The sequence below is a fragment of the Sporothrix brasiliensis genome, assembly GCF_000820605.1.
Source record: "Sporothrix brasiliensis 5110 chromosome Unknown Cont15, whole genome shotgun sequence".
Taxonomy (NCBI): Eukaryota; Fungi; Ascomycota; class Sordariomycetes; order Ophiostomatales; family Ophiostomataceae; genus Sporothrix; species Sporothrix brasiliensis.
In genome coordinates, this window is record NW_024467134.1 from 1,905,729 (window position 1) to 1,925,552 (window position 19,824).

Below are 19,824 nucleotides of genomic sequence, written 5' to 3' on the forward strand. Positions count from 1 at the left end.
AGTCACGGATTGTCGCGGGTTCAGAGAGGCAGATTCCAGAGGAAAAAAAATGGGCACGAAAAGATGGAGACGACTACTAGACAAACCTCGACATAAAAGGAGTTTTGCTGAGCCCGTTTGAATTGTGACGGCAAAGCGCGTATTACCTACGACATTACGAGATTGGCCGTTTGACATACAGAGTGCGATGGAGTGCAGTGTTTTTGAACTTTTGCACATCATCTGCCATCAACCATCTTGCCCTGTAAGGAGTACGGCTTACTCAATGGAGTTTGGTGCAGGCCGATGAACTCTCATTTGCATGACAGTACGCATATTCGCATTCTCATTTGTTCGGGGCGCGCGAACATAAGCACGCCGTCGTGTTGATAGACCGGTTTTGTGGTGGGTGCCGTTTAGGATTTTGAGTGTCTTGTGTCCGTGGCTGGCCAGTGGGCCAGGCTAGCCAGACTCGCTGCCAGCCCCAAAGGATTCTTCTATGTCCTGTTGACCACCATGGGCAAAGGATTCAACACCGAGTTTGGACAAACAAAACATGAAACCGTTCGGAGGAAAGTAAATGGGAAAGTCCAGACAGCCCGTCCAAGTCCCGTGCTGAGAACTGCTCCTCCTCCCCAACATCCAGAAATCCGTCGCAGAAGCCTGGCCTGTTTGAGAACGCATCGACGTCGATTAGGCATCCATATTCTTTTGGTGGTTGGACTGCCGAGCCTCAGCCAGGGTCCAGGGCCCAGGGCCCAGGGGCCAAGACAAGCGAGGGATGGAGACAACCACTGGCGTTGGGTGAGAAAGTAGAAAGAGAGGCTTTGGTAATGTCGTAGGGCGTAATTACCGAGTAGGATGATTCATAAGAAGCGTATCATCGTGCGAGCAGACTTTTTACACAGGAAGTACTTGGGGGGGAAGCAGCCTTTTTTTCTGGGCAGGCAAATAAGGTTTATTGGAGCCGCCGCCAGGCACTGACTCCCGAGCTTTCGTTCTGTGTCACTTTGTCAAAGTTTCTTGTGTGTGTGCGTGTCTGCCATGGCGTACCAAACCTCATAATTACTTTACACATATCTACAAACGCCTTACCGAATCCGCCGTCCATGACTCGCGGGGGAGATTCGTTCCGGGCGCCGAGCGATCGCAAACGAACAAAATGGCGAAGATGCGAGATGCGAAATGCGCAAATACGATTCATGTTGGAAGGGGCCGAGCCACAGCACAGTAATCAGTATTAAAGTACGAAATACGGTCCGGTGTCTTATCTGGGCGCAGTGGGCAGCGGGCATTAGCGAGATCGGCCTGACATGCACGAGGCCCCATGAAAGCCCCTTGGAAGCCACTGAAAGGCCAAAAGATGACCTTAGATGAGATGGTCAGGAACGATTATAGAATTCGGGGATTTGGGAGAATTCATGATGGCAAATAAGGAAACGAAAACACCGAGAATCGGTGAGCAGCCGCAAAATGGCAATCGAACACGGACAGAACTGAAAAACCCGACCTGGAATAGAAGATGGCCAAAGCCAGAAACCCAAATAGGCTCCACGAGAGCGATGTCGATCCAGCAACGGGTTACGGTTACGTTACGGATGACAGGCAACACACCACAGACGACAAATGACGGGCAGCAGACAGCGGAACACAGAGTTACCAAAATGCCTCGGATCTTTCCATAAATATATCTATTGGAGGCAGTCTTCTGACACTCCGTTTACCGTCAAATGACAATTTTTGCCATAAAGTCGAGATTCTGTTAACATTTAATCAGCAACAAGATGTCAGCAAATAATACGTGCAGAAACATCACAGCTTTGTACGCCATGCTCTCACGTACATACTGTTGGAAGGGCTTAGTCGTGCTGATAAACGACATACCCCCGACATTTGAATTGCAGAGAATGGAGCACTCCCTACGGCATATTAGAAGGCCTCTGGTTGGTTCCGGTACGCGAATGCTCGGCTTTTTCCAGGAAAGAAAGGGGGCGTTCCCTATGTCCCGCGGCCATGCAAGTTGCGTCCCAAGGCTGGCCAGCCTCATAGAAAGTAGGATGGTGTGGAGGGCGTGGTGGGTGCGTTAGGAAGAAATCGCGATGGGGCAAGAAAAAGTAAAGGACGCCGCAGGAAGAAAAAAAAAACAATATAAAAATATATGCGTATGCGTGAAATTCCCGCGGCAGTAATAATCCGTAAAACGTCGCATTTGCACCGAGAACTACACAGAGTGTACAGACTCGTGAAAAGAACCATTCAAAGAACGTGGGGAAAGACAAAGGGTAACCAGAGACGAGAAGGGGTGCCGTGGTTAGCACCTTGTGCAGCTCAGGCTCGTGAAGAAGCTTGCGTCGCGCTCTTTTTCTGAATACGGGACTGTGTTTGTCGGACTGTGGACGCAGAGTTTAAAACTGCAAAAAGTCACAAAGAACAAAGTACAAAGTATGTTTCTTACAAAGCACTCCCCTCCATTTTTAAACGCTTATTTTTAAATCGTTTTATTTTCGTCTTGTCCTTCTTGTCCCCTTGGCGCTGTAACGCCTCTAGTCTTAGGCCCTCGCTTAACGGATATCCACATTGGTCCACGGTGTGGGATATCCCTCAACGATGTAAGCGTTTACCTTTCAAGCAGGTCATGAAGTGGGCGTTTCTCTGAATCACAATGAGTTCTGTTGCGTGCAATGCACGAAATAAAATAAAAAATATATAAATAAAACTTGTTTCATAGGCTCCTGCGTTGGGCATCCAATACGGTTCGTTTTTTTCCGAGTGACGTTGGATTCGTTGTGATGAGATTAGACGCCATCTACAGCACAGCCTCGAGGATTAAAATGAGCATCAACGCAAGGGGTTCCATAGTATACTGAGTATGGTAGATGTTCGATACGTACTCCATGCCCCGTGCAACGACCTCCAGGCAGCTCCTTTAAAAGTTCCGACATGCAATTTGATGACGAACGCGCTCTGAATGCCTTGGGCGAGCCTGTGGCTGATCAGAAACAGAAACGAAGATACAAAGGTACAAGCGGCACGAGCAGTTGCGAAACACACAGGGCGACTTGAAAGGGCCAAACCTTAATCGGACGTTTACTCTTTTAGTGCGATGTTGGCTTGTCAAGATACGAAATACGACACAAGTCGAAACAAAGTCGAACATCTGGGACACGAACGGTTCTGGCCAGAACGTGCCTCTTGGCAACAACATGCGACCTACATAAAATGAGTTTCCCCCAATTCCGTGCCAACAATGACGCCCGAGACAAGACAAAAGTCAAGTTGGCCGAAACGAGGGAAACGAAAGTGACATAAACGGAAAACGAAATGAGACGAGGCAGTGCACTTTGGTCACTGTTGGTAAGAAGTGTACATGTTTGGGAGTTTGGTTTGAGACACAGCATTCAGAACTAAAGGCAAGGACACCCTTTTTGCACGGCTTGAACGAGACGGGATAAGGAAAACAAAGCAGACAGACTCGGAGCAAGAACCCAGATCGGAGCTAGAACAAAAGAAGGGAAAGTTCACACCCCCAAATGTTCCAAACTCCCAAACGGGGGTTCCACCCTCAACCCCTGTCGACGGCGCAAACCGGCAAGGTCGCCGCTTAACCGTGTTAGACCCAATGCTGGCCACTGCCAGGTGACGTCGTTTTGGGGATATGTCGGGGGAGATTGTTGCGAGCCGGGAGCTTTGGAGGGCATTGCTTCGAACATGGATGACGAAAACAAGAAAAGAGGAAATGAAAAGGAAATGACGGGTGGACTACAAAGGAACAACGGGAAGGGTGAATCACGGTGAATCACGGAGAATCAGGGACAAACAGGCACGGCGAACTTCCCAAAGAGGTGAAAGAGACTGACAAGGCTCCATGAGAGGTGTCGCTGATAAAATTTGGGCTGTCACAAGACCATTCAGGACGAAGAGAAGTCGGGCAGCGGAAGGGACAGGAGAGGACGGGCGAATGCGCGGGAGGACAAAGGACAGGAGAGGACGGGCGAATGCGCGGGAGGACAAAGGACAGGAGACGGACGGACAGGAACTGGACTCTGGACCGGTCGACCACACCCACACTCGTAACATTGACAAGGGTTTGCTCGCCGGAGGGTGCGTCCGCGAGGCTGTTAACAGAGGGGTGGGAAAAGCCACCCCAAAATTACCGAAAGTCAAGCAGGACAGACTTTACAGAGACGCGACAGGCGACCGGATGCACCCCAAAATGCCACCACCCACCCTGCACGCTGCGTCCGTCTGGTGCGTCGCGGTAGAGCTGTCGAAAACGTGGAATGGGGTACAGTGAGCTCAGCTTTTGACTTCGGGACACTTCAGCGTGCACAATGCAACATGCAGAACGCAATATGCACCATATTTAATTGTGGGAGACTAAGGACAAGAAGTCCCACCAGATGAGTCACTGCCGGAGATGTTCGACGTAAGATATGTATGCATGTCAATGCCTGCCGCGGGTGTGAGCGGGCTCTTTCTGGTATTCATCCCGTCCGTACATCGTCGTGTCGGCGGAAATGCGGAGTTGATGTGCACGATGGCGTTGCCGGCATGACGATGTTTTGCTACACAAGTCGATCGGGGTCGTGAAACGCGAAATGCCCATACGTCGTTTAGTCAGTTGCGTCATTGGTAATTGCGACCTGCCGGCCAGCACCAGAACATGGGAAGTCACATTGCCTCAGCGCGAGTCCCCCTATCAGGGGGCCTTGGCTCACCGGTCGTTCCTTCTGCACAGTCGGCGAAATCCCTCAAGCCTTGCCAGAGAAAGAAGGAACGACGACAAGAAGACGCAAAGAAAAAGGAAAGAACCCTAGCGTCCCTCGTTCCTTCTGTGTCTCCAGTTCGTTCCCCGACACCCCCACCGCTCAATTGGGGCACGAGTCGTGCCTTCCAGCAGTTGAAAAGGCGGGATGTCGACAGAAACCCTGCACACCAAACAATGTTGCTGCCTAACACGCGAGGCTTTGGCCCCGTTCCTTTCATCCTCGCAACATCACATCCCCACAATACCACAACAGACACGCCCAAAGGGTTGTTCGACATGCCCACACAAACGGCTCGAGAAACAACGTGCAAACCGCAGTGAAGGATCTCACAGTTTCAGGCACTGGCGTTCACATTTGGTTTACGACAAAAACCCGAGACGGAGCTTTAAAGTACACCGCCGGTCGACAGATCCACCCGAGGAACGGACATGACGGGCCAACACGACTATACTAACGAGCTCTGGGAGTCATAACTGTCCCCAGAATGGGACCGTTTTGGTTTGGCGGAGTCCAGCTCCATTTTCAAATTGGGGCTTCCCCAAATGGGCAAAGTACTCCGTACACCGCGCGGAATATACCCAGTCAGAGATGGCGAGCAGAGGAAAGTGAGCAACGAGCTCCATTCCAAAACGTACCAATAGGACCAGCTTGTCGAAATAACGACACGGCCGTTCTAAAAAATAAGCAGCGGCGGCCGGTACTTACATCTTGCCCGTGTCCGACGGACGCGCCTACCGACTTTCTCCCTCTCTCTTTCACACACACTCTTACACACTCTTTTCCGTTTCTAGCTTCCAGCATCCCCCCCTCACTTACTCGACACACCTGGCCCGTTTTCCCAACTTTGCTGGAAGCTACTTTCCTTTTTTTTTTTTTTTTTTTTTTTTTTTTTTTTTTTTGGTTCTGCTCGTCTCCTGTGTGCGTCAGAGTCTAAGACGTACGCATGTACACGCAGACACGTGCCTGATGCTCGTTTCCACAGGCGCGACAAGCTCCCATCGAATCCATGGAAATAACAAAAAAATGATGTGCACATCCGGCCCAAGTGGGAAGCGCAAGGCAGCGACCATTTAGAGTGGCCGTTATGGTGGGCCAGCGCTGACGAAGGCGCCGCGTCGATGCTATCTTGTTCAATGCAACGGGGTGTGGCTTGTATCGTTTACTTCGTTGTCTTCTTCGTCTTCCGTCTCACTTCATGATGGACTAGACATGCTGCGCACGATGCACGATGCAAGCGCACAGCTGTAGTGCAGCCACTGCAGAGGGTGAGGCCATTGTTGCCTCGTCTTGACTGATGTCATCACCACTGTGTTGCAGAACTGTTGGCCGAGCATCTCAAAAAATGGTCTTGGTGCCTTGATGCTTCGTGGAACGGTCGTCATCGGACGCATCACGCATTCTCAGTGTTGCACCACTGCCTGCCGCCATGTTGCCGACGTGGCCTTCATACGTCGTCCATATTCTGAAAATCGCCAACGAATCTTTGTCTCAAGTCAACTATGACTGCGTATCGCCATGGCATCGCCATACTTCGCTATGAGCTTCCCAAGATGACGTTATTTGCGGGTTGGCAAGTTTCAACCTGTATCCGACATGTGCCTAAGCCCTGGCCCCAGTATGGCCTCAGCCTTGCCATATATCCTGTAGTATATGTGCACACCTCCTTCCTCAGACCATGTCCATGGCAAATCATGATATCGCGCGTATCCACGAATGAGAGTCCTCCATTTCTCTCCCCCGGCACCTGCAAAGAGACAAGAGAGGCGAGAGTGGCAAGACAAGATGGAAAAAGTAAGGCCTCATCTGGAAGGAGTGAGCTTAAAAAGTGGCATGCTGTCTCACGTTTATGCCAGACGGAGGATCGTTGTGTAGGGCTGAGCCAGGCAGACATACGATTTCAACAGTCAAATGCCACAGACCAGGCCGGAACGGCCACAAAACGACTGGAAGACGTGCTGGCGTGTCTTACGCTACCATTTTGTGAGCAACCATATCAGAAAAAAATAAATACGGAAAGAAAATCGGACTCATAAAACAAGGCACAAAACAAAACGGAGGGCCGTATCGTGCTTCGGACGGTCCATCCCGAAGCCTTGGCTATGGGACGTGCTTCTGTTGGACAAGGTAGAGATGGAGCTTACGAAAGCCTCAAGCAGCCGCGTCACGCCAGGCAGCAAGGCTGTTCTTTTCACTTCCGAGGTTTCTTGGGCTACTTGGAACAGTTGTGAGGCAACCAGAAATCTGACGCAGTGCCGTCACACTGTCTTCAGAAAAAAACCGGCCAAGAATTAAGAGTTTCCGAGGCGGCGGTTCGTATTCCCTTCGTGTATGCATCCGGGAGGTCACCCCCTCTTTCATTCGCTGTGCACGATTCACTACTCTGTATCGCTTGACACTGGGAGCTGTCGCTGTCGCTGTCGCCGTCTTACCCCTGGATCCAAACGGTACTCGTGCAACTCTTCCACCTCTTCGGAACCTTCTCCGGGCCTGGGCAATAGACCCCAAATCTGCCTTTCCCAAGATAGATGCGCCAATAACGTGGACAACCTCCGTGGTCACTTGGATGGAGGACGAGCTTGTCTCACACAGGCTTAGTTGCCCGTCTGTGTCACTTTGTCTCGTAAAAAAACAATGACAAAAATAGAAGGCTTGTTGTATTTTGGAGGTTCTATTGCACCCAATGACCTTCTGACTATATGAGTTTTGTAATGTACAGGATAATACGACTTGCTTTCTTGTTTTGCTCGAGAAACGTACACGCCACTAACAGATGGGCCAGAGCCCGCTTAGAGGCCTGATGCATGCAGCAAAGCCTCGCGCGCCGCCCGGCGCTCGGCGACGCGGCGCTTGAAGCGGACCTCGGCCCGGCGGCGCTCACCACCGTCAATCTTGCGGCCGCGCTTGTGCTCCCACATGCCTTCCGTCAGCTTCACAGCCGAACCCTCTTGCTGTGGCCGTGGCAGCGCATAGGGGCCCGCGATGGCTCGGGCGCCCACCACCTTGTAGCCGCGCACGAGCACCGGCCGAGCGTTCAAATCGTAGCCAGGGTCGACCGCTACAGGTTCGGCCGCAGCTGGACCATCACCCTCAACTTCACCCTCACCCTCACCCCCACCCTCAGTCGCCTCGGCGGCGGCTGGCGCCTCGGGTGGTACCGGTACATTCGCCACCATCTTTTTCACATTGATGGGGTTCTCCGGGTCGACCAGCTCGTACACCCGCAGCTCCGCCACGCCGTTGCGCACAAACTGGAAATCGCCGCCGATGCCGAACCGGCCCTCGCGGAACAGATTGAGCCATCGCAGCAGGTACCGCCGGTCGCGTGCGGGCTCCACGCCCAACGAGCGCAGCTGCCTCGACGTCAGCGTGAAGAGCGCCTCCCAGGTCGGGAACTTGGATGTGTGCTGCTTCATGTTGCGACCAATAATCTTCAAAAAGCTCGCGACGTCGGGGACAAACGGGATCGGGTCCGGCACATGTTTGGAGGCTGGTTTTGAGGTTGTGGAAGGCGACGAGGAGGGGAGCGAAGAGGACGAAGAGGAGGCGAACTCGAGATGGGAAGACGCGCGTAATGGCGCGCGCGGAGAGGCGGCGAAGAAGAGAGAAGGAGCGGAGGAGAAGGGGTGTGCAAAGTGCCGCGGCTGGCCGGTCGATGCAGATGTGATGCCGACGGCGCAAGCAGCCAACCGAGACGGCGCGGCGGCGAGCACGCGGCCGAGGGGCGCTGGCCGTATTCTTCGTAAGGAGTTCATGTCTGTCGTTCTGTGCGTGCTACTGTTGGCAACAAAGAATGCGCAGAGGCCGTTTTCGTTAGTGCTCTGTGCCTCGTCGAGTTTCAATTTGGAAACCCGTAAACAAAAAAAAAAGTAAAAAACAGTGGCAGATGTAAGTTTGGAGGCTATACTCACGTGAGGGACACCGGTTGCAGCAATTGGGCACGTGCAAGTACAATTGGCACGCAAAAAGAAAGCAAAGACAGGCGGAGTCGTTGGTGCACCGTCCGTCGTTGTGTGGCTGCTCGTTGCGCCGTGCGGTCGTGTGCACCTTTTCGTCGTCGTTCGTGATGCTCAATGGCCTTTCACGCCCCAGAAAAAAAGTGAGCTGTTTGGCGCGAGACGCAGAGCCGCCGATTGGGGAACATTTGGCCGGAAGGAAGATCTTAGTTCCGAAGGCTACTCCAGGGTGCCTTCCTTACCACTGCGTGTCGTTGGCCTGGCCCCATTTATTTTGCCAAGGGTCGCCGAGTGCTAAAAGTGGCAAGTGCAAAGGTGCATAGACTGACTCTCATGTGCTGCATCTGCCGTCGTTAAGACAAAGACAAAGCGAGAAAAGAATAACATTCGTAAAAGTAGCGCGGCTATCTAAACTCCAAAATTCCAACCACAAAATAGCGACTGGCATGGCATCCAACGATATACTATACATGGCCCGTCGCACTCGCAGCCGCACTGCTTACTTGGCCGCCGACGACAGGGTGGATGCTGACTGAGGCATATGATGGTCATTGGGAACCGCATCGGGATCGTCGCCGTGCTCGGCCTCCCGGTTGATGGCCTGGGGAGGACCGGTAGCAGGCTGTGGGTCTTTGGTGCGAGAGTCGTTCCGTCCTGGGACGAAGACGTACATGGGAAACTCAAGCAGCAGGGTGCGTTTGACAACGACGGGCAGTCGCGCATACAGAGCCGGCGGCATCGGGATGAGGATGCTGGTGCGGTGCAGGTACAGGCGGTACTCGTCCCAGATGGCGCCCCCGGCTGCGTATCGCTTGGCGGCGCCCGACCGCTCCGACAACGGCAGACCCGTTACGAACAACAGCACCAGCGTGAGCAAGACCGGGCCGACAACGGTGGCATAGATGGCCGACGTAAAGCCGGGATGCGTACCGTAGGGGGCGCGAAAGTGGGTGTCGGACGTGGCGATGGTAAAGAGGCCAAATTGCAGCAAGATCTCGCCGAAATAATTCGGATGGCGCGACCACGCAAAGAGACCCGTGTGGCAGAACGCAAGCCCGCTGTTGCTGTTGTCGGCCGATTTTCTCTCCCTGAACCGAAACCGCTGGGCGTCGGCCACCGACTCGCACAAAAAGCCAATGCCGAACATGATCGTCCCGGCAATGTCGCGCGCCGTGCCGAAAGGCGGCATCTTTCCCACCTGCTCGGCGCCTTGCACGGTCTGCGAGTTGAGCACGGTCACAGGCAGCGATGCTGTCCAGACCCAAACCATCTGGCCGACCCAGAACTGCAAAAGGGGGAAAAAGCGGTCGCGCAAGTTGTCAAAGCGGCTGTCGTGGCCGGTGCGCAGGATGCGGACGAGCAAAAAGCTGCTCAGGCGGGCGGCCCAGACGGACATCAGAATGGTAATGACGAGCTGCCGCGTTTGCGGGACGGCTGCCACGGTATCGTACGGGGGATCCCGGCTGCCGAGGACGAGCGTGACGACGGCGAGAACCACAAAGTTGCTGCCGCCCGCAAAATCTGTACGAGGTCAGCCTCGCACGCTGTGACAGCGAGCAGCGTATGCCAGAAAGACTCACCCGTCAGTTTATCAGAGTGCAAGCAAAAGGCAACGGCGAAAAACACCAGTTGGTAGCCTACGGTGATGACGGCCGTGAGGCCCAGGTAGAATTTGTCGAAGACGTGGATCGCCATGGTGATGGAAGGCGTTGATGATGTTGGTCCGCTCAGTCATGGAGCTGTCGCTCTACGATGCGCTTTGGGGTAAATATTTGTAGGTGCAAATCGACGCCAACACCGACACGCCCAGCTTCAAATAACGAGTCACGATCTCAGCTGAGAGGGGCGCTTTTCGCATGGGTCAAACCATTGGCCCACGAGACTCTGGGAACGGGCTGGATACCACGAAGGCGCAATTACCATCTGCAAGCCACAAAAGAATCCGAGACCCGACTCGGGCGGTTGCACAGACATGGCGCCGTGGCTGACAACCATACTTTGGCTCGTAGGGTTGCCTCTTATCGAATGCTTTGCTGTGCTTAACGTGCTGGTATTCCGGGCGGGCATCATAGATTTTTACTTGCCTTTGACATAGCTGATTAGCTTGTCCAGTTTCTATGTGATCTTATTTGTATAGCTCTTTATCCTAAGAAACGAATAGATATGAATGCTTTGCTGTGTTTGGCTTTCCTCGCACAACAAAATCAGAGAAATGGAAACGCCAGAATTAACCCGATTTTATTTTGCAAACCCCCTTTTGTCCTTGGACTTTGTATCTTTCTTTTGTTCTCATCCCAAAATAGCTTCACTTGAAAGGAGGTCGTGACGGCCTAGATAGGGTCTCCGAAATGATACCCCATCACCGTGCACAGCCCCTCCATTATCAGAATATCAGGTCCCAAAATTTATGCCAGCATTGTAACAGCTTTCGGGGCGCTTCGTGGTTATACCCAGCGAGACCTTTTTTTTTTAAAAAAAAAAAAAAAATGAAAATCGTTGGTTTTTTATTCCATCCTATGACTTATATCGCTCCTTCCTCCTCCATCGCCCGTTGTGAATAACAGAGCTCACTATCACACTGTTTTATTGGCATCCTGTCACTGTAGGTCTTGCTTCCAAATACTTCTCCTTATCCGCGCTGTATTTTTGATACACAATTTGTTGCAGTCGTCATTCTGTCCTGTTATTCAAAACAAAAGCCAATGCATTCACACATCTTAAAGTGTACGCCAATCGCTGGCCAACGCTGGCGCTGTTGTCAATGGCACCTTCCGTTGGCGCCCCGTCGCACCTTCCCAGCATCGAATCGCGTGGCTGCCGGTCTCTTCTTCAAGCGCATCATGGCACATCATGGCACATCATGGTCTGATTTAGGAAAGACCAACCAAAAGCGAGTTTTGTACGCAGAAAGCTCGATGTCCATCGTGCCTTCCTAGAAAATTCAGCCAGTCAGGCCCACGGCAGGCACGTTCGACCGCTCCAGCGTCCCCGACCCACCATGGCTTCCTGCCCCAGCAATGCTAAGCCGCCAACCTCAAACACAAGCCGTCACGGTCCTCGTCTCAGAAACCCAAAACATCCGTTTCTGGGCCCACCCTCGAACATCCTCCGACACCCTCGACCTACTCCGTCTGCTCAATTGACAGCATCGTTGTTCCTCGTCCCTGTTCTGACGGAAAGCTTATTTTGCCTTTCTTTTCACTCACGCCGTGCAGTGGCCACCAGGTCAAGGTCCAGGCGACGCCCTCAGGGCCATTGCCTTGTCTTTTGTTGACAACATCTCCTGAATCGTTGCGGCCGTCTGGTTCTGCTGACGGCAAAAAAGGTACCTTTACACCCCTTTTTGACATGAAATACAATCAAAAGGTGGCCCGCATCATTCACAACATCATACGGAAGTACGACAAATTGGCAGCCCCAGCACGCAACCGCTCATGCTAGCACTCCCCGGCGGCCGTGGCCCTGCCGTGATGCCTCCTTTTCACATTCTTGACGTCCCCTAACAAGGCCGCGTCAGCCCCAGAATAGACTCTGTTTCGTTTTGTCGGCCGGCCGTTCGTGTTGGGTTTCTCTTTTGTGTCCCTCTTGTGAAGTCTCGCCAGGGGCTGTCATGTCGTATTAGTCTTCTGTTCCCACCAGAAAAAAAAGGCCCAGACCGCGACAAGGCCTTCGGGCAATGCTGTCGACTGGGATCCTCGACCCACCCATCTCCGACAGACCCTGATGAAGACCGCAATGCGTCGTTCCATGCACCGACTTTTGCTCAAAGGCACCAGCCAATAACCCTGTGCGACATGCTCTGTCGAATAAAGCACAGGGTTTGTATTTTGTCTGTCGTACTTAGCAGTACGCTACGGGTCCCCGTCCTGTTCTTGGGGATGACCGGGGGTGACCCCGACGACATTTGGTGCAGACAGTGTAAGTCGTTTGAGCCTCCAATCGCTCTCCTGTTTTATTCTTCTTCATTCTTTGTTTCTAGAGGCCAAGCTTTTCTTCTCGTCTTTTTGCTGGTTCCTTCTCACTACCGACTCTCCGTATTCGTCATCTTTCTGTTCCTTCTTTTCTCTGGTCTTGGCTTTTCTCTTCTCGTCCCCCCCTCTTTCTCTCTCTTACCTTTCTCTTTCGTTCTCACGCCTCTCACTTCTCTTACCGTTTGAAGAAACAAATCAGCTGCAGAAGTCTGTCTTGTCGACCATCGTTCTTTTTCGTCGACAACGAGCTGGCTTTCTTTTCTTCGGAAATTTTTTCTTTTCTTCTATTTGTGTACTTTTGTATTGTACCTTTTTTGTATGTTTTCTGTCAGAACGCAGATGGACGTTCTGGAGCCATTCTTTTTTGAACATTGACAATCTCGGACCGACAAACTACCTCGAATCGGAGCATTGCGATTTCGACATCTCGACATCTCGACATTGACGACAGTCGACGACAAGTAGCAATTTCAGTCACATCGTTTGGCGTCTCTTCGTCTTTCTCGCACTCGCAAGGCCGGTCCTGTTGGGTATCCAGTCCTTTTTTGCTTCGACTCGTTCGATACCGTCTTATTTTCTTCTTCGATTATTTTTTATTCAACGCAAATCTATTTCATCATGAAGCCCTCGGCCTTGTTGGTGGTGGCATCGCTCACGTTGGCACAGGTGGGTTCATATCATTCATCAACAAGCAACAGTTCTTGAGTGCAAACTAATAAAATTCAGGCAGCGGCGGTCGACCGGCCAAACGCTGTGAGGCGGGACTTTGTCTCAAGTCTGCTCAGCAGTCTGGGCATTGGCGGCAACAAAGATGCCAACAACGACAGCGGAAACGGCAACGGGAATGGCAACGACAATGGAAATGGCAGAGGCAACAATGGCAACAACGACAGCAACAACAGCAACAATGGCAACGGCAGAAACGGAGGAGACGCCAATGCCAACAACGGCGCCAACAACAACTGCCCAACCGTCAGCACCGTAACTGCACGCCAAACGATTACTGTTGGTGCCCAGCCTGCCGACACCGGCAATGCGACCGTGATTGCTGTGTCTCGGTCACCCGCAGAGCCGTCCGCTCCTGTTGCTCCTGTTGCAGCTGGTGCCGCCGGTGCCGCTGGTGCCGCTGGTGCCGCTGGTGCCGCTGTGTCGCCTACAGCCGCCGTCGCTCTCGGTGCGGCAGCTGTATCCGCTGCACCTGCTACGGTGACGGTGACGGTCTCGGCCGATGCGACGACCGTGACAGAGACTGTCAGTGTGACTGTGACGGCAGCTGCAGCTGGTGCGGCGGCCGCTGCGCCCGCGCCTGTGGCGGTGTCATCGGCTGCCGTGGCCGGTGCTGCGGCTGCCGCGTCGTCTCCTGCCGCTGCCCCCGTGGCTGCGACTGATGCAGCTGCGGCGGGTGGCGTCGCGGCAGGTGGTGCCGTTGATGGTACACCCACGGGCGGTGTCGGTGTCACGGTCATTGCCGTGCCCGCCGCTGCGCGCACCTCCACCAAGGTCGTGCCACCCGCGGCGTCTGCTGTTGCCGCGACGGCTCCGGCCGTTGCGGCCACCTCGAATGTCGCGGGTGCTGCTGCCGCGACCTCTCCGTCCCTCGCTGCGCTCCCGCCTCTGTCGACGTCCACCTCGGCCGCTGCTGTTGGTCTCCCGCCGCTCTCGTCTGCCACCTCGCTTGCTGTCCAACCCGCCGCTGTGTCCACCACCGCCTCCTCTGCCAACACTCTCGTCCCCCTAGGTGGAACCACGGCTGCTGCTGGTCTCCCTGCTTTGACTGCTCTGACCTCAATCAACTCGCTGCAGACGACCGTGGACCTGGGATCTGTGCAGACGACGGCCGCGCCGGTCGCTGCTGCACCGGCTGTAGCCAACAACCCGCAGGAGCTGTCGATCAACCTAAGCGGCCTGTCTCTGAACAGTGTGCTGACCCTCGGTAACCTGGCGGCCCAGACATTAGTGCCTGCTTGAAGTAGGAAGTTCCTAGACCATGCTGGGCCTGTTGGGTTGGTAGGGTTTTTTTGTTGCTGGTTCGCCTCGTACGTCCTCTGGACCCCGTTCTGTCTTTACATTGGCTTCTTTTTTGTCACTCTTCTTCGGGTTTTGCGTCTTTCCTTTTCTGTATCTTTCTCTCGTTTTAAGTCCCTTCTACTTTTCCGCTGTATATAATCCGACAACCTTTTCGAGGGACCGAGAGAAGGACCGAAGAAAGGCGAGAGAGCGTCTGCCCCGGTACCTGCGGGCCAGCAAAATGTATTACTTTGAAAATATAAATGGACAGTGGGGGAAAGAGCAAGACTCTTTATCAAAATAAAAACAAGATGATTCAAATTTGATGCTTCGCCATGCTTCTTAGGGTATCGTTGCTGTCTGTAACTGTACATGCCCACGTCTTGCGTAGCACTGTTGCTCCTATCGCACACTCTGGTCTGTAGGCTATCATGGCCCTTTGCGCTGCTTTTTCGACTGCTGTTGCCGTGCCTGTGGTGGACCGTTGGCCAACCCATCGTCGGCCTTCCGCTTCTTCTGGTCGGTGCCTTTCTGATGTTTCTGTTTTTGCTGTTTTTGTTGCTGCTGCTGTTGTTGCTGCTTCTCCTTCTCCTTCTCCTTCCCTTGCTTGTGCTTGCCGGCCGTCTCTATCGCCTCGCCACCACCTGCTGCCTGAACAACATCGATAACACCCCGGAACCCGCGCCGCCGCAGACCTTCGTTGGCCACAATGCTCCGCGGCAGCGCTGCCATCGCTTCCGTTCCCCGGTCCGGCGGCAGGCCCCATACGGCCAGCAGGTTCACGACGTCGGCCGGCCCGCGCAGCTCAAACGCGCCGCCACCCTTGATGTGGGCCCCGGAACTCACGACAATACCGCGGCCGCGTGTCGCCCGCATCAGGCCCGTCAGGTTGGCCACGAACAGGGCCCGCGCGCGGGCGGCGCTCCCGCTCTTGTCGGCCGAGGACGACGCCGAGGATCCATGATCGCCGGCGCCGCTGCCACCGCCGCTGGTGCCGCCTCGCAGGGCCTGTGAATAGCACACTTCAAAGTGCAGGCCGCGGCGCACGGCGGCCATGCAGGTGCGGGGCTTAAAGTAAAGGGGAAGTAGGTAGTCAGGTCCAGGCTGATGAGGGCGGGCTCGGTCATGTTGAGGCAGGCAGACTGAAACGCCTTTTCATTGGTCGGGCGGACGGCGACGAGGTCGTAGGCGGCGGCAAAGGCGCCGAGGCGGTGGTTGGCGGCGAAGTCAGAGACGACGATGGTGGCGCGGTGGAGGATGCGCGGCCGGGGGGCTGGGGCTGTTGAGGCCGTTAAGCTCGTCGAGGTCGTTGCGGCAGCGGAACCCATCACACCAGTTGCTACCTTGACAACAGATTCCAAAGGATTCGTAATGATGGGCGGCAAAGGCCCACTATAGACGTGATCGAGGGCGACCACGTCGTAGCCGAGCTCGGCGCTCATGGCGAGCGTACTCGCCACATCGGCGGCCGGCGTGTCGGACGTCCACACGAGGCTGAGGTCGTGCAGCATGGTGGGCTGTGTCGGACGTGTCTGTGTTGCTTCTTACTGCTGGTGATGGGCCAGGGCGATGATCTAGATGCTACTGCAAAATTTAGCGATAAGATGCAGCTTATCGTGTCACAGTAAACCGCGCTATGTTTTAGGTGCTTGATACGCCGCACGACGCCCAGTTGTGGGGTATTCGTACGCGTCAGAAGCACGCTAATGCGGCTGCCGGACAGCAGCAGCCACTGGGATGCGCCGTGAGAGTACACTGGAGCACAGCAAGTATTACGTTGGCTGGTGAGTAGCTGAGAAGCCAAGACGTCATATAGTTCGACCAAGCCGCATATGGGAGGCCTGCCGGCATTGTGACGCATTTCGGGCGGAAACTGTCTTGTATAATCATGTAGAACTGTGGAATTGTGATCTTAACTCCCTCAATTTCTCCGGAGTAATATACAGCGAATGCCAACAATACTGACGGAAAAATCCCTACAACAAAATACCCCAATGGTCAACCTGCGCCGTGACATGTAGAAAAGATGGACAAATAAGGCAGAACGAGTGACGGAATAGATGCAGAGAACAATAGAAACAAGGGCAAATGAAGCGCAAATTGCAAAACAAAACCCAAAAAATACAGTGCCAACAACAACCGGCTAATCTCCATCTTGCTGTGTCTGTACTAGCCGTACCGCATGGCGCCGTTCTGCCCCGGCTGTTGCTGCGGCTGCGGCTGCGGTGGTCCTTGCTGTTGGCCTTGGTACTGTCCTTGCGGCGGTGGTTTGTAGCCGCCTTGAGGCTGCATTGGTACCTGGCCGCCGCCGCCGTGTCGCATGGCCAGCACGTCCGGACGTTGGTCGAGCGGCTCCGAGTAGTTGCAGACGTGGCAGGCGATGTCTTCGTAGCCGTGGAACGAGAATGGAATGACGGGCTGTTTTGTCAGCAGGAATGTTCAAGCGAGACGAGGACGCATGGGACTTGGAACATACAACAAAGCAAAGGGTGAACCAGGGATGTGTCTTGATGGGGTGGCCGCTGTAGTTGCCGCAGTTGTGGCAGCGGCAGACGACGCCCTCGTAGCCCTCGATTTCCTTGCGGAACGTGTGCTCGCCGCACGTGAAGACGATACACATGGTGGCGGGTAGGCGAGATAAGAAAAAAAAGGTGACAAGTCTCTCTGGCAGAGGTCGACAGTTTCCGAGAACCGAAGGTTACAGTGGATCGCGAGATGAGTGAGATTTGTGGGATTTGGAGCCGATGCAATGACGTCGCTAGTTTTGCGCGACTGTTGTGCGAAGCGAGTATTGGGAGATGTGTCGAATAACTATTCCGACTGGCGTTGGCAAAGACGAAGAAGACAATTGAGAGATGCTAAAAGTAGAAATTCAATTGAACACAAATTGCCCGACTTTGGCGAGCACGACCGTCTTGGCAGAAGGGGAAGGAGGAGAGAACGAGACGACAGGCAGTCGTCGCTTCCAAATATACTTACAGTGGCGAGACTGGGATCAAGGCCTAGAGCGAGGCCTGGAAGCCGCGATCGCCCTGCCAGAGCAGGAGCTGACTACGTCGCAGATAAAGCTGCAAGTGCACTCAACACAGCTGCACTTTGCGCGTCACCGCAAGACGCTAGCCAGATACGGCTAGGAGTTTGAGACTTCCTTCAGATAGCGCCCTTATTCGCTTAGAGTGATATCGATGGATTCGCTACTCGCTTAATCCGATCTGCAACCCCTCTGTTGCAGCGCTGGTGGCCCACTAACGACAGGATTTTGTGCCTTGCTCCAGTGCCTTTCAATAGCGTCCCCGGCCTTTTTGAGTCACTTCAGGGACGACACAACAATCAACAGTCGTGCTTTTAACAGCCTCGTCCTACCAAGTCTGCTAGACCAGAGAAACGAACCCTTTTCTCTTGTTTTCGTCTTGTCGACCGCTTGCACTCGCTCCTGTCCTTTCTTTTCCTCGGCGCATTCACTGTCACGGCCCCCGTTGTCGGTGCATCGGCCCTCTTTTTCGATTCTCACGACTCTTTCAGCAAAGCGAATTGCCTCATTTTTGACGACCATTTGATCTTCGACGCATTTTTCCCACCTTCCGCCCCCTCCACCCCTTCCGCCCCCGCTGCCGCCAACATGGCCTCCCGCAAATCGCCCGAGACCAAGGAGGAGAAGCTCGCCCTCATCTACGAGAACCTCGCCGAGACCATCAACCCGGAGATCATCGAGGGCATCCTTGACGAGGGCCGCGCCGTCAAGGTCTACTGGGGCACGGCCACCACCGGCAAGCCCCACACGGGCTACTTTGTCCCCGCCATCAAGATTGCCCAGCTGCTGCACGCCGGCTGCGAGGTCACCATTCTGCTCGCCGACATCCACGGCTTTCTCGACAACCTCAAGGCGCCGCTGGAGCTCGTCGAGCACCGCTCCAACTACTACCAGTGGACCATCCGCGCCATGCTCGAGGCCGTCGGCGTCGACACGTCCCTGCTCAAGTTCGTCAAGGGCTCCTCCTACCAGAAATCCCCCGACTACATCATGGACGTCTACCGCCTGTGCTCCGTCACCTCCGAACACGACGCGAAAAAGGCCGGCGCCGAGATCGTCAAGCAGTCCACCAACGCCCCGCTGTCGGGCCTTCTGTACCCCATCCTGCAGATCCTTGACGAGGAGCACCTGGGCGTCGACGTCCAGTTTGGCGGCGTCGACCAGCGCAAGCTCTTCACGGCCGCCAAGGAGTGGCTGCCCAAGCTCGGCTACAAGCAGCGCGCCCACATCATGAACCCCATGATCCCCGGTCTGCACGGCGGCAAGATGAGCTCCAGCGAGGAGGACAGCAAGATTGACCTGCTCGACAGCCCCGAGACCATCACCAAAAAGATCCGCAAGGCCGAGGCCGCGCCCAAGATCGTCGAGGGCAACGGCCTCCTGGCCTTTGTCGAGTACGTGCTGCTGCCGGCCGCCGAGCTCAAGACCGGCGCCCGCACCTTCACCGTCGAACGCACGCGCGACGCGCTCGAGCCCCTCGTGTACAGCGACGTCAAGGCCATGCACGCCGACTACCAGAACGATGTGCTCACGCCGCAGCTGCTGAAGCCCGCCGTGGCCGACGCCATTGCCCATCTGACCGCGCACATCCGCGACTCGTTCGCCGCGTCGCCCGAGTGGCAGAACATTTCCACCCTGGCCTACCCGCCACCCGTGAAGAAAGAGAAGAAGGTCAAGAACAAGGGCACCCACTACCCCGTACGGCCAAAGGGCGATGAGGCCGCCAAGGAAACACCGAAAGACGAGGCACCAAAAGAGGCGTGAAATCAGGAAAATAGAAGAAAATGGAAGAAAAGAGGTAAGAAAAGAGGTGCAAAAAAGGTGTGGATAAATCCAGGATCTGTAAAGAACCATATAGACACGATGCAACGAATAAAGCACATTAGCGGAAAACATGATAAAAACGATATCATGTGTGAATAATGTAATCCAAGAAATACAAGAAAATAAACAACGATAAATAATAAAACGTGCCATTGTGTATGTGGCGGTTTTTCCAAGACGCCGCTGGCCCAAAGTAAACGATGCCAAAAAAAATCAAACAGAATATATATAAACGGTCAAATACCGCGTCGCTATGCAGAAAAAGAAGGAATGCCAAAATGCACCCCTCG

General features: G+C 54.2%; 6 protein-coding genes across 6 annotated transcripts; 2 read left to right on the plus strand and 4 right to left on the minus strand.

Annotated features, from left to right (window-relative positions):
- Positions 1–7,534: 7,534 nt before the first annotated feature.
- On the minus strand, positions 7,535–8,500 carry SPBR_06092 (uncharacterized protein; the record flags this gene model as incomplete). Its single annotated transcript, XM_040764354.1, has 1 exon — positions 7,535–8,500. The coding sequence occupies one exon, from the start codon at positions 8,498–8,500 to the stop codon at positions 7,535–7,537; it is 966 nt and encodes a 321-aa protein (XP_040622297.1).
- A 700-nt stretch (positions 8,501–9,200) lies between these two features.
- SPBR_05989 (uncharacterized protein) lies at positions 9,201–10,396 on the minus strand (the record flags this gene model as incomplete). The annotated part of the gene is made up of 2 exons (XM_040764251.1): positions 9,201–10,222; positions 10,282–10,396. The coding sequence occupies 2 exons, from the start codon at positions 10,394–10,396 to the stop codon at positions 9,201–9,203; spliced, it is 1,137 nt and encodes a 378-aa protein (XP_040622298.1).
- Positions 10,397–13,290: 2,894 nt separating this feature from the next.
- On the plus strand, positions 13,291–14,640 carry SPBR_05937 (uncharacterized protein; the record flags this gene model as incomplete). Its single annotated transcript, XM_040764200.1, has 2 exons — positions 13,291–13,338; positions 13,399–14,640. 2 exons carry the CDS (start codon positions 13,291–13,293, stop codon positions 14,638–14,640), a joined length of 1,290 nt encoding a protein of 429 aa, XP_040622299.1.
- A 468-nt stretch (positions 14,641–15,108) lies between these two features.
- SPBR_06045 (uncharacterized protein) lies at positions 15,109–16,190 on the minus strand (the record flags this gene model as incomplete). Its single annotated transcript, XM_040764307.1, has 2 exons — positions 15,109–15,747; positions 15,852–16,190. 2 exons carry the CDS (start codon positions 16,188–16,190, stop codon positions 15,109–15,111), a joined length of 978 nt encoding a protein of 325 aa, XP_040622300.1.
- A 658-nt stretch (positions 16,191–16,848) lies between these two features.
- SPBR_06256 (uncharacterized protein) lies at positions 16,849–17,299 on the minus strand (the record flags this gene model as incomplete). The annotated part of the gene is made up of 2 exons (XM_040764518.1): positions 16,849–17,097; positions 17,156–17,299. 2 exons carry the CDS (start codon positions 17,297–17,299, stop codon positions 16,849–16,851), a joined length of 393 nt encoding a protein of 130 aa, XP_040622301.1.
- A 999-nt stretch (positions 17,300–18,298) lies between these two features.
- Positions 18,299–19,474, plus strand: SPBR_06001 (tyrosyl-tRNA synthetase; the record flags this gene model as incomplete). The annotated part of the gene is made up of 1 exon (XM_040764263.1): positions 18,299–19,474. One exon carries the CDS (start codon positions 18,299–18,301, stop codon positions 19,472–19,474), a length of 1,176 nt encoding a protein of 391 aa, XP_040622302.1.
- Between the last annotated feature and the right edge of the window lie 350 nt (positions 19,475–19,824).